The sequence below is a fragment of the Protomyctophum parallelum genome (genome assembly GCF_964188405.1).
Source record: "Protomyctophum parallelum genome assembly, chromosome: 22".
Lineage (NCBI taxonomy): Eukaryota > Metazoa > Chordata > Actinopteri > Myctophiformes > Myctophidae > Protomyctophum > Protomyctophum parallelum.
The window spans coordinates 26444756-26464093 of record NC_139714.1 but is presented as its reverse complement, the minus strand read 5'-3'; the positions used below and the strand labels follow the sequence as shown (position 1 = coordinate 26464093).

At 45.2% G+C, this 19338-nt stretch overlaps 1 protein-coding gene across 2 annotated transcripts; it reads right to left on the bottom strand.

The window, feature by feature from the left end:
- Window positions 1-721: 721 nt before the first annotated feature.
- On the bottom strand, window positions 722-18040 carry optn (optineurin). Of its 2 annotated transcripts, none has more exons than XM_083794524.1 (13): window positions 17913-18040; window positions 15356-15521; window positions 13660-13823; window positions 11835-12002; window positions 11000-11187; window positions 9967-10084; window positions 8386-8504; window positions 7204-7353; window positions 5884-5968; window positions 4737-4895; window positions 3927-4069; window positions 3171-3253; window positions 722-1442 (listed from the first exon to the last, which is right to left on the bottom strand). In XM_083794524.1, the coding sequence occupies exons 2-13, from the start codon at window positions 15486-15488 to the stop codon at window positions 1321-1323; spliced, it is 1632 nt and encodes a 543-aa protein (XP_083650650.1). In that variant the 5' UTR covers window positions 15489-15521; window positions 17913-18040; the 3' UTR covers window positions 722-1320. The 2 variants fall into 2 exon arrangements, with proteins under 2 accessions (XP_083650650.1, XP_083650651.1); XM_083794525.1 differs by having other exon boundaries at window positions 7204-7350.
- Between the last annotated feature and the right edge of the window lie 1298 nt (window positions 18041-19338).

Here is a 19338-nt window from a genome sequence, read left to right as displayed (position 1 = left end):
ATTTTAGCGATGGACCCTTTGATTGCATAGTTACATTATCAAAGGATTGTGGATCAGAAAAGAGCTACAGTTCAAAGGAGAGGAAGACTTTATACTATAATGAAAGGAATGGTCAAAAACCAAAAATGAAAAATATTGTCATCATCTACTGAGCTGGCTTAAGCCAGGGTCAAACACATATGCATTTTAATGCTGTATTTTCCTACTTGTTTGCACATTTGACAGAGACTCTGACTCCACTGCAGCCTCCCAGAAGGCTGCAGCCTCCACTGCAGCCTCTCAGAAGGCCTCCACTCCAGGCAGGAAGCCTTTCACTGCAGCCTCTCGGAAGCCTTTCACTGCAGCCTCTCAGAAGGCCTCCACTCCAGGCAGGAGCGCAGCGAGTCCGTCTGGCCCTAAACCCAGGACACCTCCAGCTCCACAGGGAGCATCCAGACAGATTCTCACCACCAATCCGACCCCGGGTTCCACACACAAGACCAAGACCCAAACGGGTATGATTTTCACCATTTCATCCAGATATATATATTTTTTGCAGACCATTTTTATCCCATTCCTTTCCGTATGGTGTGAGAATCTATTTGCAAAGTGTGTACCGGTATGTGTGTATATGTATATATATATATATATATATATATATATATATATATATATCTTCACTAGCAAGCAGAACAGAATGTTGCAAATGCAGTATCTCTTTTTGACCTCAGTAACCCCCCCCCACCCCGGACCCCATGTTGAAAGATAACCTGTTTCAACTGGCATGAGGTTCAGTAGATGATGACATAATCTCCATTTCTGGATGACCCATTACTTTAACCTGCTACTTTAAGCATTGCACAAGTTGTTGTAATATTATACTCTATACTATTAGTGGTTTTCAACCGTTTTCATATTAACTCTTGAGAGCGTATAGGGTCCATTTGGTTTCATTTTACGCTCTCGAGTTAATTTTAAATAATATATAATAAGGGTCCAATTTGGTTACAAACTCTCCGTCATTTAGTTTGCGGACCACCTGGAACCCTCTCAAGGACCACTGGTTGAAAACCACTACACGATAGGTCGAGGAACATAATATAACATGGCACCACTTATCTACTGAACTCAGTGGGACGAGGCAGCCATGTTCTATTATATAATATAACATCATGGCACCACTTCTCTACTGAACTCAGTGGACGAGGCAGCCATGTTCTATTATATTATATAACATCATGGCACCACTTCTCTACTGAACTCAGTGGACGAGGCAGCCATGTTTTATTCGGGTTTTGAATGGTGTTCTCGCGGGGCTTGACGGAGACGCAGTTGGTAGTTTCAGATGATGCAGTCCATGATGTGGATCTGCAGGCTGTCCAGGTCCGGTAGAATCTCGTTACATTTGGGACAGGCGTGCTCCGGGATGTTCACCTGCTGCTGCTGCCATTCTCTACCGTCGCCTGCGAAGAGTCAGAGATCACTCATGATTAGGACCTGTATTTACCCAGGGTAGTAGCTGAGCACAAGTGCTCATTCTCTGCAACGCCCTGCACATAGAAACACACAGACAGACACATTAAAACCTGGGATCTGACCAGTACAACCACAGTCTGATACTGTTGGCCACTAAGCAGCTCCAGGGGGAGCAGTTGGGGGTTCAGTGCCTTGCTCAAGGGGCACTTCAGTGGTGTTGGGTGAGTGATGACAATCACTTCCCCACCCAGATTACTTTCCTGCCCGTCCGGGGAATCGAACCGGCAACGTTTCGGCAACAAGGGCGCTCCTCTAACCCTTAGAGCCACCGCTGCCCCCGTTTGGCCTAGCAGCCAGAGATACTCCTGATTAGGACCTGTATCTCAGTGTTGGTCTTTTGAATATTTATAGGGGATTCACACTGAGACGGACTGAATCCGTTTCATTGGAACCGTTTCCGAATACGGTTGCCTGGTCTCCGATGGCCATGATTCACATTGCCCGAGATTCAACAGTGCACCCGGGTACACTTGCATAACACACTTTAATCCTCCAGATGGCGGTTTGCTTGATGGCTGGCGCGCACGGACACTGACCATCAACTCTGCGACATTGTCTCAAATAAATCCAGACACACTGCATTGCATTGCCTCTTTGGCTTTTTGCCGTTATACTACTTCACTGTCAGCCTGCCTGCTATTCACTGTGTCAGTCAGTTCTGTGCTCCAGTGTATTAGTTTGCTATGGATTCTACTTCAGCATTATTATTATTTTGTTTTACTTTGGAAACTGTGCCAAGCAAAGCCCAAGAGCCACGTGTAGTTCGCAGAATAAGATCAGCGCGTACTGCGGTGCTGCGCGTATACGCAGATTCAACAGGAGACGGGCGGCGTTGAGAAATGCGCTGGTGTTACGCGTCGTGCAGCGGCTGTGATTTTTTTTGTTGAGGCTTGGCTCGTCGCCTAGATATTATGTCACGTTCTTAAAAAAAAAAACAGTCCACTTCCTTCTTTAGGTACGCATTCATTCACATTGGAACGATCCGTATCTGAATACACTTCAACGGTCCAGAGACCCTCCCCCCATGCGGTCCCGGGGACGGTTGGGCGATCCGCTCCCGGGAACGGTACGCATCATTCACACTACCACAACATCTGCCAAGTGGTCCCGAGTGCGCACCCGGGACCATAGTGTGAATCCCCTAATAGCCCCATTTAGTTTTAGTCACATTTTAGTCCGAATCGACTAAATGTCGACTAAATGTCATGAGATTTTAGTCGACTAAATCTACGGTTGATTTAGTCGACTAAAATGTATTTTGGCGGACCTCGATGGCGTCGTAATGAGCGATTTTACGCTTGCTGAAAATAGCCGATCTACAAGCTCACAACGCGTCACGACGAGTTGTGAGCTTGTCGATCTGCTATTTTCAGCATGCAACCAAGTGTAAAATGACTTATACTGGATCACTAGTCCCTTCCTAACATTCTAGTCTAGTTTTTATTTATTGACGAAATTGTCGATATATTGAGTCTTAGTTTTAGTCATCAGTTTTCATTTAGTTTCCGTTTAGTTTTTGTCAGTGAAAAAAAGGTTGTCGACAAACATTGTTCGCTTAGTATTAGTCGACTAAATCAACACTGCTGCATCTGCTGTCTGTCTGGCCTAGCAAAGACACAGACCATGTTGATGAAAACACACAACAGGATTATTACCTCTTCCGCCCTGTGCACCGGCGCCCCCGTGTGGATTGCCTCCGCGCGGCACGTGTCTCCTTTGCATCTCGTTCAGGGATTGCCTAGAATGCAGAACAAGACACAGGAAAATGGCTGTATTGTGTTCATATATCGTTGGTTCCATAAACATGTATGGACTTGAAGGCTGTTCTATATTTTATCAAGACAGACAGCAGGAAAGATGACAGGAGATACTGTACTGGTGTCAGTGATTTTAAGTGGGTCTATCAGCGGTGCCCAATATTTCATGTCAAGGACCCCACAAATTATATGTATAATTGGCCGCCGACCCCCATTTGCAAATGTGTTGTTCCAGGGACCCCGCAACCAGAAGCAAAGATTTGAGTTAACCCATTCTGACCTGGGATCAGATTCATACGAGGTTTCCGCCGGACAAACACTGGGTCTGATGAACCCATTCTGACCTGAGATCAGATTCTAAAAATGTCAGTCGCTCTTCGATTTTTCAAAAATAGCAGACCTACAAGCTCGTATCGCGCCACTCGGTGGCGCGATATGAGCTTGTAGATCTGCTATTTTTAAATAGCTAAAGCATAACATGATGCTGACACCAAAATGGGTGCCCGTTCAGAATGGATTAAAAACGTTCGCTCTGAAAGAATATAATTCAGATTTGGGCCACATTTTCATGATAAAAAAAAAAAAAAAAAAAAAAGAATAGCAGATTTATGTTTTCTTGCCCAAACATACGATAGGTTAGGTATTGAGCCTCACCTGCCCAGTGAGTCCATTTCCTCCTGGAGTTGAGAGTTCTGCTTCTTGATGAAGTCCAGCTGAGCGGCCAGACGTTCCTTCTCTTCGTGGATCTTCTCTCTGGCGGCACGCTCAGCGTAGAAGTCTGACGAATACACCTCTGCCTGAACACGCACACGCGCACGCACGCACACACACACACACACACACACACACACACACACACACAGTAAATATATTGTCCCGATACAGATTTTTTCAGCACGCCACTCGGTGGCGCGCTATGAGCTTGTAGATCTGCTATTTTTCAATAGCTAAAGCATAACATGATGATAACACCAAAATGGGTTCCCGTTCAGAATGGGTTAAAAACAACAATTTCTCTCGTGAGGACCAGGGAAATGGTACATCACAATGTCCAGTTCTCAACTACACTATAGTTGTGGGGACATCTAGCCCTGACAATATAGTAATACAAGTACTGTACACACCAGTGATGTGTTCGTCGACTCAATGGATGTTCGGTGGTGAGGTGACCACCGCTCCGGTGGTGAGCTGACCACCGGAGCTGAAATAACGTTGAGCGGTGGTGAGTAAAAACAGAGAGAAGGGCTGGAGCGGTGGCGGTGGTTTGCTCGTCACCGCGGCTCGTGACGTCATGCTGTAGTTCGGTGGTCACCTCACCACCGAAAATCCAGACTATGTATGAGCCTTAAAACATTCCAGCTGACTAAAATGTGACTAAAACTAAGTGATAATGATTCAAGAGACAATGACTAAAACTAAAATCAAAATTTGCTGCCCAGAAACAACACTGTCTGGTACACACACCTGGGCTTGGAAGACAGAGATGGTCTCCAGCTCCTTCTCCTTCTGGAACATCTCCTGCTTCATGGCGTCGATCTTGTCTTGTTTGGTGGCCAGGGCCTGTTCTGCTGCAGCCAGCCGGGCCTGCATGTCGTCCAGCGCCTCCCTGGGCGCCATCTGAGTCTACAAGGAATGTCCAGAGTCAACTTTCATTCATTTTTAAGTCTCAATAGGTTAATTCACAGAAAATGTATATATATAGAAAATAAAAATAAAAAACATTTAGAATCAAGTCAGTCTTGCTCATGTGCGTTAAGGCCAGGTCAAGTTCATGTTTGCATGCAGTACATTATGACAGATGTAGTGTAGATGTTTGCATGCAGTACATTATGACAGATGTAGTGTAGATGTTTGCATGCAGTACATTATGACAGATGTAGTGTAGATGTGAGGACATTATGACAGATGTAGTGTAGATGTTTGCATGCAGTACATTATGACAGATGTAGTGTAGATGTGAGGACATTATGACAGATGTAGTGTAGATGTGAGGACATTATGACAGATGTAGTGTAGATGTGAGGACATTATGACAGATGTAGTGTAAATGTGAGGACATTATGACAGATGTAGTGTAGATGTTTGCATGCAGTACATTATGACAGATGTAGTGTAGATGTTTGCATGCAGTACATTATGACAGATGTAGTGTAGATGTTTGCATGCAGTACATTATGAAAGATGTAGTGTAGATGTGAGGACATTATGACAGATGTAGTGTAGATGTGAGGACATTATGACAGATGTAGTGTAGATGTGAGGACATTATGACAGATGTAGTGTAGATGTTTGCATGCAGTACATTATGACAGATGTAGTGTAGATGTGAGGACATTATGACAGATGTAGTGTAGATGTTTGCATGCAGTACATTATGACAGATGTAGTGTAGATGTTTGCATGCAGTACATTATGACAGATGTCGTGTAGATGTTTGCATGCAGTACATTATGACAGATGTAGTGTAGATGTTTGCATGCAGTACATTATGACAGATGTAGTGTAGATGTTTGCATGCAGTACATTATGACAGATGTAGTGTAGATGTTTGCATGCAGTACATTATGACAGATGTAGTGTAGATGTTGGCTGTGGACGAACTCAAAGTCACCTCTCTCTTCTTCTTGTCCTCTTTGAGCTCGTTGTAGTCTTCAAACAGCTTGGTGTAGGCGTCCTTCAGCTGGGCCAGGTTGTTCCTGAGACGCAGAACGGGACGCATCGTCAATTTAACAAGGCAGGTGGCATTCTGGGAACTGGCTTACTCTGACACCACGCAAGTCAGAAACGATGCAAGTTGGGAATGCATGCTGTTCTACATGTTTTTTTTTTATATATTTTTTTTTATCCCACCATTTTGTAACCCATTTTTCACCCCTGTGTCAATCATCTAATGTGATCCTGGGCTCTACACACCCTCCGCCAACCTAGTCCCCATATATGGGGGACAAGGGGAGAGCAATGGACTTGAACTCATGCTTCCTTCATGCATGCCTGAGAGGCCAAGTTGCTCCTTTACACCTGACAGGGGGGAGTTTCCCTGGTTGGACGTAGCGCGTGGAAGGAACACGTTATTCCAACCAGTTCCTTTCCCCTCCATCAGGCGCCCCGGCTGGCCAGGGGGAGGCAGTTTAGTGACCAGGATTACTGCATGTTTTTGTGAGGGTACCTACCCTAGGGGACACGGGGAGAACATGTGAGGGTACCTACCCTAGGGGACACGGGAGAACATGTGAGGGTACCTACCCTAGGGGACACGGGGAGAACATGTGAGGGTACCTACCCTAGGGGACACGGGGAGAACATGTGAGGGTACCTACCCTAGGGGACACGGGGAGAACATGTGAGGGTACCTACCCTAGGGGACACGGGGAGAACATGCAAACTCCACACATGTTCTACATGTTGACAGAGTAAGTTTTACATGTTGACAGAGTATGTACTGTACATGTTGACAGAGTAAGTACCTGCTGTATGCATTGTTGTAGAGTACCCACCCAGTGTGGTATCCATTACCACAGTACTGATAATGTTACTAATGGCCAATACTTTTAACCCATTTTGGGGCAGGAACCCCTTTTGGTGTTAGCATTATGTTATGCTTTAGCTATTTTTGAAAAGAATCGAAGAACGACTGACATAGAAACATAGCTTTTTCAGAAAACTGTCATTTTCAAACAGACATTTTTAGAATCTGATCGCAGGTCAAAATGGGTTAAATAGCCAGCGACCTACAGTACAAATGTCAGAAGGTGGATGCCTGTGTGTGTGTGTGTGTGTGTGTGTGTGTGTGTGCGTGCGTGTGTGCGTGTGTGTGTGTGTTCTCTCTCTCTCTCCCACCTCTCCTCGGCGGTCATCCTCTGCTCCAGCTTGCTCTGGGCCTGCATGCTGTCCATATGTGTGTGTGTGTGTGTGTGTTCTCTCTCTCTCCCACCTCTCCTCGGCGGTCATCCTCTGCTCCAGCTTGCTCTGGGCCTGCATGCTGTCCAGCTGCAGCTTCAGCCGGTCGTTCTCCGTCTGCACGGCCTGCTTGTCCACCAGCTGGGCTCGGAGGGTCACCACGTCCTGCTCCACCTCTCGACTTCTACAGGGAGCAAGGAGAACTTAAACACCTGCTCCACCTCTCGACATCTAACAGGGAGCAAGGAGAACTTAAACAACTGCTCCACCTCTCGACTTCTACAGGGAGCAAGGAGAACTTAAACACCTGCTCCACCTCTCCACATCTACAGGGAGCAAGGAGAACTTAAACAACTGCTCCACCTCTCGACTTCTACAGGGAGCAAGGAGAACTTAAACACCTGCTCCACCTCTCGACTTCTACAGGGAGCAAGGAGAACTTAAACACCTGCTCCACCTCTCCACATCTACAGGGAGCAAGGAGAACTTAAACACCTGCTCCACCTCTCCACATCTACAGGGAGCAAGGAGAACTTAAACACCTGCTCCACCTCTCGACATCTACAGGGAGCAAGGAGAACTTACAAAAGCAACCTTCAGCCATTTACTGCAGAAAAAAGCAATAAGAATAGTCAATAAAGTAAATTACTATGAACACACAAATTCACTGTTTCTAAATTCACATACATTAAAGTTTTTTGATTTAGTTGATTTAAAAAATGCACAACTATTATTTAAAGCAAGACATAATCTGCTTCCTGGAAATATCCAAAAAAAGGTTTAGGGATAGGGATGGGAGGTATGAGCTGAGAGGGGAACTAAACTTCAAACAAATAAGTGTTGGAACATCCTTGAAGAGCATGTGTGTTTCTGTTCATGGAGTTAAGCTGTGGAACAGCTTGTCTGAGCCAATAGAGCAAAGCAACAACCTTTGCTCAAACAGGAATTATTGTATAGATATAGCCTGGAATGAGTGGGGAGCTGAGCTATGTTATGCTATGTAGTGTTGGACTAAGGTATAACATTGTAGCTTTGTCTGTTTTTGTCCAACTACATCTGTCAGAACTTATTGAGGTGTAGAATCCCCCAAGGTCACTGCGGTCTGCGGGCCAGTTAAATCTTAAGGTAAAAAATATATATATATCTTAACCCGTCATCTGTCGGGTTGCGAGGTGTTTTGGCGTGCATCGTGTTAATATCTATGGTCTTATATTACCTGTCCTGGAGTTTCTTCTTCATGGCCTCGGCCTCTCCCAGTTTACTCTGAGTCTGCTGCAGCTCTTTGAACAGCGTCCTCATCTGAGCCTTCAGATCGTCCACCTCGGACACCGCGGCCTGAAGCACAAGAAGAACAAGTCATCCATTATAGGAACAGTCGGTGTTTCTCCGGGGGTTTGCGCTCGCAGCTTTATTTCTCATCTAAATCGGAATTTAAGAACTGCATATATTGGCCCAGGCCTGCCTAGCGGCCCCCGGGCACCTAGACTGCTAATCCTAAACCTGCCAGTGCGTCGCGGGTTCGACTCCCGATCCCGACGACCTTTGCTACGCGTCACTCCCCATCTCTCTCCCCCCAATCTCCTGTCAGCTTACTGTGTACACTATCAGATAAAGGCAGAAAAAGCCCAAGAAATCCCAACTGCAAAATGAATCACATTTTTATATTTCAAATTAGGGCTAGGCAATTATTTGAAATGATAACAAAATTGTTGTTTTATTGTATTTCTTATATCAACACTAGATCTGCTACTCTCACTATATTTTAAACAGTTTGAACAAATCATGATATTGATTTCAAGTCATATCGCTCAGCCCCATTTCGCTTTCCTTTTTGAGTGGTGCAACAACTCCTATAGACAGCTATAATAATAATAATAACTAGAAAAAGTGCCCTTCTGGGCACAGGTCTCCACCAGGTTATCCACAGATCCGTGCAGTTAGAGGTAAAAACACTTTTGGGCCAGTTATAGCGCCACCTTGAGGCTGAGTTGAAATTGTTCATGTGGCATTTCGTCCTCGGCCTAGTGGGAATGTGCGTGCACAATTTCACGGAAATCACGCGATGTGTTCATGATTTGTAGCATTTTGTTTGAAACTGAGCACTCCTGTGAACTTTGGAAGCCAATCTTAACCAATCAGGATCGAGTCTGAGAAATCTGAAAGACCCGTTTCGTTGAATGGCTCTAGAGAGACTGTGTACCAATTTGCGCGATGTTTGGACAAAATCTGTAGGTGTACTGTGCAAAAACTTGTTTTGCACAAAGCGGCCTCCTGGTGGCGCTATAACAGGCCGTTCTGGAAAGTTTGGGGCAGAGGTTCATCGTTGGCATCCAGGGAGTGTGTGTGCAAAATTTGGCATCGACCGGGTTAACGGTGGCCGAGATTAGCTGCTCACGGACACACGGACGGACGGACGGACGGACACACGGACACACGGACACACACACGGACGGACGAAGTGCAAAACATACTCTCCCCACATGCCTTCGGCCTGGTGGAGACAATAATATAGACAGCTATGTGAGTCCCTGGCTGTGTCTGAGCACGAAAATAGCGTTTGGTTGGTTTTCATCACCAACTGACAGTACAGTAGAGGGACCCCCATGGTAACTGTCATTTCTCTACCGTTTCGGACCCACTGTGGTCAGAAGATATTGTGACAAACACGCATCTTGTACTACAGATATGATTTACATCACTGACCTACACAGATTCATTATCATTACACACTACCATTATCACAACTGCCACTACAATGTTTACTAATGTACCCTCACTGCTACTACACCCATTATACCTTTTCCTCCTTCCCAGTTTCTCCTTGTTGGGTTTTCCCCTCCGTTCCCTTCTCTGGCTGCAGGGAGGTCTGTGTGGAGCTCTCCATGACCGCAGTCTTCTCTTCCAACTCCACCATCCTACAGAGGAAGAAAGAAAAGGTGGAGTTGGAAGATAATGTAATGCACAATCTATGTAAAGCGCCTTGGATAAAGGTGCTACTGTATATAAATGTACCATTTACCACGACAATGCATGAAATTGGACTTAAAGCTGAGCAATAATATGTCAAAACTTGAATTACTTACTTTTTTTTTTCTTTTGGCATTCAGACAGCCAGCAATGGGTAAAACTCCCCAAGAACAGTTTTCTGAAATACCTACTGTATGTTTCTATATCAGTGGTACTCAATATTTCATGTCAAGGACCCCTAGAATTATATGTAATTGGCCTCCGACCCCCATTTGAAAATATGTTGTTCCAGGAACCCACCCCAGAATATATATTCAAAGATTTAGCCTTCATTTTCACGATTTTTCAAAAATAGCAGACCTAACAAGCTTGTAGTGCGGCACTCGGTGCCGCGCTATGAGCCTGTAGGTCTGCTATTTTTCAATAGCTAAAGTATAACAATGCTTCAAACACCAAAAGGGGTTCCCTGCCCATAAATATCTCATGGAAAATGAGGCAACTGGAAACCCTTCGGCATACTGGCTTGGGTTAGGGTCAGTTAGGGTCATACCTGGCTTGGGTTAGGGTCAGTTAGGTTAGGGTCATACCTGGCTTGGGTTAGGGTCAGTTAGGTTAGGGTCATACCTGGCTTGGGTTAGGGTCAGTTAGGTTAGGGTCATACCTGGCTTGGGTTAGGGTCAGTTAGGTTAGGGTCATACCTGGCTTGGGTTAGGGTCAGTTAGGTTAGGGTCATACCTGGCTTGGGTTAGGGTCAGTTAGGTTAGGGTCATACCTGGCTTGGGTTAGGGTCAGTTAGGTTAGGGTCATACCTGGCTTGGGTTAGGGTCAGTTAGGGTCATACCTGGCTTGGGTTAGGGTCATACCTGGCTTGGGATGCCCGGAGCTCCATCTCCAGCGTCTCCACCTTCTGCGTCTCCTTCCTGAGGGACTGCAGCAGCTGGCTGACCGTCACCTCCTCGGACTCCAGCCTGGAGGCGCTCATCATGCTCATGTCCAGCCGTGCGCTCCGCTCGCCTCCGCACGCATCCCTCAGACCCTCCGCACCGCCGTCCTGAGAACAACAGGCAGGAACACGTTATGTGTGTGTGTGTGTGTGTGTGTGTGTGTGTGAGTGAGTGAGTGAGTGAGTGAGTGAGTGAGTGAGTGAGTGAGTGAGTGTGTGTTTGAGTGAGTGAGTGAGTGAGTGAGTGAGTGAGTGAGTGAGAGAGAGTGTGTGTGTGTGTGTGTGCGGGGACATGCAGAAAATGTCTGTGTGTGACTGTGTGTGCGTGTGTGTGTGCCTCACTCACCTCCATGTGTATGATCTCTATGAAGGAGTCGTCCGGTGACCCCTGACCTGTGTGTGTGCGTGTGTGTGTGTGTGTGTGCATGCGTGTGTGTGTGCGTGTGTGTGTGTGTGTCTCACTCACCTCCATGTGTTTCACCTCGTCCATGAGATCCGTTAGCTCCGTTTGTTGCTTCCCAACTTTAGCTAGCTCCTCCGTCATTATTTTCAATGATTTTCGGATCCCCTCTATGTCTTCCTCCAGCTTAGTTGTTTTACTCGGGGCCATTGTTGATTCTGCACCAATTCTTTCCTTAATTCAGTTTTCAAAATGTTTGAGGAGCGGTCCTCACGGCGCCACCAACTCGCTCACGTCATACACTACAAACAGTCAGTGATGTGTGTGTGTGTGTGTGTGTGTGCGCCTCACTCACCTCCATGTGTATGATCTCTATGAAGGAGTCGTCCGGTGACCCCTGACCTGTCTTCAGCTGGAGTTCAGAGTTCATGGCCACCAGGTCGTTCTTCTCGGCCTGCAGTCGAGCCACCTGGACCAGCAGCGCGTCCAGCTCTGCGCTCTGATTGGCCACCGCCGACGCCCCCTGGTGGGAAAATAATGAAATCACCAGTTAACCCATTCTGACCCGAGATCAGATTCTAAAAGTGTCTTCTACCTCCTGACCAGGGGGGCAGTCAGCCAGATATTTCGTGAAGCCTCATTTGAAATTGGTAGTTCATAATAATGGCCTGTTGTGGCGCTGGACTGGACCCAAAAAGCCCCATAGCTCCATAGAGGCCCATGTATTTTGGCCCAACTTCACCTAGACTGTATTACCTTAATAAACATGGTCATGAATACTTTCTTCTTCCAGTCACTAGTTTAAAGTCTCATTTCTAATGTCATAATATTCTTTTTGGAAAAGTATGGTCCCATTAATTAAAAAAATGACCATAAAGAAAAAAAAACATCGCGTATGTTCTGAGGGGCGTGGCTACCGTTACAGTCTATGATCGGGATTCCCCTCCCACTCGAGTCAAAATAAAAACCAACGGAGAAGAAGGGGGGAAGTCCCGCCTCGTTGTCTGGGCAGCCAATGGCCAGCTGGTCCAAAACGGAGCCAGCCAATGGCCAGCTGGTACCAAACGGATCTAGAAAGATGGCGACTTACAGTGCAGGAATAACAGGCTTCATTTTACGTCCATGTTAGACCCGGCGAACGCTTTGTCCATATTTTTTACAGTCTATGCTCCTGACAGTTTTCCATTCTGACCTGAGATCAGATTCTAAAAAAATGTCTTCTACGTCAGTCGCCTTTTCGATTTTTCAAAAATAGCAGATCTACAAGCTCGTAGCGCGCCACTCGGTGGCGCGCTATGAGCTTGTAGATCTGCTATTTTTAAATAGCTAAAGCATAACGTAATAAACACCAAAAGGGGTTCCCGACCTAAAATGGGTTTAAACCGAAAGAAATCGAGGAAAAAGAAAATACAACTATAGGAGCAGATGGAAGGGAGTTTTCACCACTACGCCTCGGGCCAGGCAGAGGTAGGGCTGCCCCCCCAGAGCCTTAGATGTGGACAGAGTTACGCAAACTTGTGTTCACTTCATGGAGCTTCAGTCTATAGGCCCGTAGCACTTGCCCTAGCCCCTTAGACTTCAAACCTAAATATACAAAACACATATGCAGTAAAAGTAAACAATAATACACACTATATTTGAAGCAACCACTTCAAATATAAAATTGGTATATAAGAAGCACAGCACTATAGAGCGTCGCAGTCCCTCCCCCTTTCAGAACAACGAGTGGCCCAGGAAATGGTTCTCCATTCATTTTCACCATAGGCGATTCCTAAAGTATTTATTTAAAGGCGGTTACGCCGCGGACAAAGCCAACTCGGATCGTGACAAATCATGACAATGAACACAATGTTTTGGGCCAAACAAATAATTGGAAAGTAGATAAAAACGGCAGGTTTACAACACTTTTTTTGTTGTTTTTCTTCTTATAAATCATTTGATCGGCCCAAAACATTGTGTTCATTGTCATGATTTGTCACGATCCGAGATGAATGGAGAACATTTCCTGGGCCACTCGTTGTTCTGAAAGGGGGAGGGACTGCGACGCTCTATAGAGAATCAGTTTTCCCATTGCTGTTGTTCCTGTTTTTGTTTTTTTCTGTTCCCTCTCCGCCTCCTCCTCCAATCAGCTCCTTCACCTTCTTGCGGAGCTCCTGGTTGGTCAGAGTTAAGGGCCTCACCTTCTTGCGGAGCTCCTGGTTGGTCAGAGTGAGGGCCTCCATGTGGCCCCGTGCCTCCTCCAGCCTCCCCTCCAGGAAGTCTTTCTCCTCTCTCTGCTTCTCTCGCCACGCCGACAGGCCTTCGAACCTCTCCTTCATGGACATGTTGGTCTGTCTCAGGGCCTCTGCAGGGGGGGACGGGGGGGGGGACGCATTATATACACTAATATATACATGTTGGTCTGTCTCAGGGCCTCTGCAGGGGGGGGGGGGGGGGGGGGACGCATTATATACACTAATATATACACTAATATATACATGTTGGTCTGTCTCAGGGCCTCTGCAGGGGGGGGGGGAGGGGGGGACGCATTATATACACTAATATATACATGTTGGTCTGTCTCAGGGCCTCTGCAGGGGGGGGGGGGGAACGCAATTTAACCCATTCTGACCTGAGATCAGATTCTATAAATGTCTTCTACATCCTGACAGTTTTCTGAAAAAGCTAGGTTTCTTCGTTCAGTCGTTCTTCGATTTTTCAAAAATAGCAGATCTACTATTTTTCAATAGCTAAAGCATAACATAATGCTAACACCAAAAGGGGGTTCACGCCCAAAATGGGATATACACTGCAGTGTGGTTCTCAAACCTTTTCATTTCAATAATTTTTATAGCGCTTTTCTAGGCACTACGTGCCTACTCAAAAGCGCTTTTTTACAACGGTTCATTCATTCATACATTGGGAGGTGAAGCGGCGAACAGTCAACGCCAGCGTCCTCACTTCCCACATGCACACACCGACGGTGGCGAGCTCACACCGACCGACTCACTGGAGGCAGTGTGGGGTTCAGAGTCTTGCCCAAGGACACTTCCACATGTGAACCTCCGACCCAGGGATCATTGGACGACCTGCTCTATACCTCCTGAGCCACCCCCGTTTCGGTATGCATTGGGCCACAGACCTCTAAAGAGTGTACAGAAAACCATACCGAGTTATACATATACCTCTAATGCAAAGACGTGAAGTTGCGTGAATTAACGGGCGTGGCACAAACAAGGGCGAACCGAGCGAATATACGGTATATTATATATATATATTATATTCAGGTCTGAACACAACTTAATGCTTTAACCCCCTGGAACCCTCTCAAGGAGAGCCTGGAAACCAGAAGAATCTGCCACAGGAAAAGATCAAATCTCTGGGAGAATGGTCTGGCACTCCTCAGTTTGAGTCCACTGATCAAAGTGAGACGTTGGAATCCGTTTATAACCACCTCCTTGGAAATAAATCTTCCAGAAGTGCCAGGCTACTGTATCTCAAGGACCCCTGAGGGGGGGGGGGGGGGGTCCGGGGAACCCTATAGGGGCCTTTGAGGGAGTTTCAGGGGGTCCCCAGCTTGATTGATTTAAAAGAAGAAAAAAAATGGAGGTCCCAGAGCCATTGCCAACCATTAAATGAAAGTCCGTAGACTAATGCATGTCAAACTGGGGAAGGTCCTTGAAATTAAAATGGTTGAGAATCACTGCTAGAGCCGTAAAAATCTTCTCTTATCCTTGGCATCATCTCTTCAAATGGGGGTCAAATTAGTGTCAATTTGGGGGTCCTTGACATGAAAAGGTTTGGGAACCGCACTGCCCTAGACCACAGCAATACAACATCTCTCTCCATGACACCATAGAATAGATCATGCAAAAATGTCTTCTTCCCCTCACTCACCCTTGAGCTCCCTGTTCTCCTGGATGAGGCCGTTCATCTGGTGAAGGGTCTCCTCCAGGCCCACCGGGGGGGTCGAGGTGGGCCGGGGGCCCCGAGAAATGTCCCCGTTCATCAGGGGGTCTCCGGAGGCCATTCTCCCTCTGCTGCGAATACCACTTATACAGACCTAGGGAATGAATACCGGTCAAATTAACTGATAATAATATTAATAATGGATTTTATTTATAATGCACTTTGCGTTCCTCAGAATCTCAAAGTGATTGATTGATTGATTGAAATATTTATTAACAGTTTGTAGAATTACAGTACATTTCAAGCACAAACTCAATACAAAGACTGTGAGTGGACGACCCAATTAAGCATTACACTTGTTTACAACAGGGTCCACATTGTTCAATTCATCAAAACATTTAGAGACATACAAATAGACACTTCTATGTAGTTAAAGAACAGAACAGGAATTCATCATATAGGAAGCAAAAAGGGAAAAGATACATATACAGTGAGGGGAAAGGGGGGGGGGGGCGGTGGGGGGGATTCAGATTTTACAGAGGCCAGTTGTCTTAATGACTGTTGGTAGGGCGTTCCACATTTTGGTGGCATAGGAGCGAAAATAATTTAGTCCCTTGTTTGTGCCGAATCTGGGTTGTACATGGTTTGTTGCACTCCCTCTGGTGTTGTGGGTGTGGACTTCGTTTACATTAAGGAAGTATTTAGACTGGTACATGGGTATCTTAGTGAAGTATTTAGACAGGTACATGGGTATCTTAGTGAAGTATTTAGACAGGTACATGGGTATCTTGGTGAAGTATTTAGACTGGTACATGGGTATCTTAGTGAAGTATTTAGACAGGTACATGGGTATCTTAGTGAAGTATTTAGACAGGTACATGGGTATCTTAGTGAAGTATTTAGACTGGTACATGGGTATCTTGGTGAAGTATTTAGACAGGTACATGGGTATCTTAGTGAAGTATTTAGACAGGTACATGGGTATCTTAGTGAAGTATTTAGACTGGTACATGGGTATCTTAGTGAAGTATTTAGACAGGTACATGGGTATCTTAGTGAAGTATTTAGACAGGTACATGGGTATCTTAGTGAAGTATTTAGACAGGTACATGGGTATCTTAGTGAAGTATTTAGACAGGTACATGGGTATCTTAGTGAAGTATTTAGACAGGTACATGGGTGCTACAGTAGACACAAATATAAAACAGTATGCAAAAGCACAAAAAAAAGAACATTACACAATTAAAAGCACACAATTTTAGCATCAAGGAAAACACGATAACAGTTATTGAACATGAATTCCTGTTCTGTTCTTTGGCTATATTAGAAGTGTCCATTTGTACATCTCTAAATGTTTTGATGAATTGAACATGGTGGACCCTCTTGTAACCAAGTGTAATGCTTAATTGGGTCGTCCACTCACAGTTAACAGTCTTTGTATTGAGTTGTGCTTAGTTGAAATGTACTGTAATGTACGGTTAATAAATATTTCTATATCAATCAAAGGGCATGTGTCAAGGAATAAAATCAGTGGGTTTGGAGGAAAGCCTTAGGTCTATAGCAGCGTCAGAGAGGAACAGGCACTGTCAGATCAGTTACGCAACTTTTTTGAAATCGGATCCCTTGGAATCCACATGAAAGAAATGCATTCTGAGAAGGAAGACATGGCAGTGAGTGTATCACAAGCCGTGCATATCCACGGATCATATCTCAAGCCGTGCGACTGTGGCGCTCTCAAGTGTGCGGGGAGGGTATTCCACAGCTCGATCAGGGCCAACTGAGCTTCATTGCTTTCAGTTGCAGCAGCCACGCCGCAATGACATCTAATGAAATTAAACCGTATCAACCGATCACGAGGGCTGATGAATTGAACAATGTGGACCCTGTTGTTGTAAACAAGTGTAATGCTTAATTAGGTCGTCCACTCACAGTTAACAGTCTTTGTATTGAGTTTGTGCTTGAAATGTACTGTAAATTCTGCAAACTGTTAATAAATATTTCAATCAATCAGACAGTTGTGGTTTAATTAATGCCAATTAACTATAATTCTCAAAACAACCCCATGAGTCACTGATGTGTTGCGGTCAGTCAGTCAGTCAGCCAGGGGAGGGGAGGGGATTTCCATCCGCACGTAAACAGTCAGTAATGACTGTCAGTAACTGACAATGACGGGACAAAAATATGCAACATTTCGACCTCCTTCTTTCTTGATTGATTAACAGTTTGCAGAATTACAGTACATTTTCCAAGTACAACTCAATATACAAAAACTGTTAACTGCGAGTGGTCGACACAACCATTACACTGACTTGTTTACAATATAGGAGCCACCATTTTCAATCCATCTTCTACAATACATCACACAACAGTTTCGTTTTCGTGTTCCTAACAGGTGGGCCTACTTACTAGGGTTACGTAGTTTGGACTTTGACATACGGCAAAAACAAAACAGAAAAACTTCATTAATATGTAGTAGTTACACAAACATACATACATTTGGCTTAATATCTAGAACAGATCCAACGCTATAAAGCAGTTTACTCACGCCTGGTAAAGCTGTAATTTAAACGCTGTAAAGTCCCAGTGATCAAAGTCTAAGATGATCGAATAGCTCCAGATCTCTTACTTCACACACTGAGATCAGAGTGGCTTTCTTTGGTCCTTGTTTATTTCCTCATAGTGTGACGTCACGGTCTCCACTGACTGCACTGCACCTGCGCACTGGCCGTCACAGATCTGACTCCCATGCGCGCCACGGGAGCCCGTGCTGACGCGCGGTCCCGCGGCCATCCACGTGTTTTGTAGATCTGGTGCGCGAGTCAGCGACGCCCCCATTGCCCAATATTATAGTGTCAGCTGATAGGTGGTGACGTCAGGACTTCTCTCTGACCTTGTGTTGTCTATGGTTGCACCTTTAGAGTATATTTTTGCACATTGAAATCTTTATTATTTTCTACTCAAAGATTGTAGCTGGATTGATTGATTGATTGAAGTATTTATTAACAGATTGCAGAATTACAGTACCTTTCGAGCACAACTCAATACAAAAACCGTTAACTGTGACGCCATAAAGCATTACACTTGTTTACAATAGGGTCCACCATGTTCAATTCATCAACAAAGGCAAGGAATCTCATCTCTTATAAGCAACAAATCAAATGTGTGTAATATATAATATGAATAAAGCCTAAATACATTGATGAATCCATTAAATAAACCCGAAGAGAGATGTGATGTATTGAAATCTTTATTATTTCCACTCAAAGATTTGAGATTGATTGATTTATTGATTGTGTAAAGGCAACTTTTCAAAGAAAGGATGCCAGTGAGGGATATGGTGTGAAGCTCTTTCCAACGCGTGGTGATGATGACAGTAAATCAGGTCGTCTCGTTGAGTGCATTTAAAAGGTTTTATTTTGCTTGCAGGGTGGATAAGGCATAACATAAACCGGGTACTTAAACTTAAACTTTAACTTAAACAATACCTCGTGATGCAAAATAAACAAAGGATAACTCAAAACAACTGAAAACAAAACAAAACACGCACGGTTGAAAAACTGTGTGGCTTCCCTGTGGCGTTTCCCAAAATCCCTGCTGCCGTGCACCTGTGACACATACAAGTAGGCTGTGCCTGTGATTGTAGGTTCACACTCTATAACATACGACGAATTAGACCGTTCCTCACCCAGGAATCAGCCCAGCTCCTAATCCAGACAACAGTCTTGTCAAAACTCGACTATTGTAACTCCCTCCTTACTGGCCTACCAGCATGTGCACTTAAGCCTCTCCAGCTGATCCAAAATGCAGCAGCTCGCTTGGTCTTCAACCAGCCAAAATTCTCACATGTCTCCCCCCTGCTCCGCTCCCTCCACTGGCTCCCGGTCGCTGCCCGCACAGAATACAAAACTCTGATGCTGGCATTCAAAGCAACCAAAGGTATGGCTCCCCCATATCTTACAAGTATGATTGAA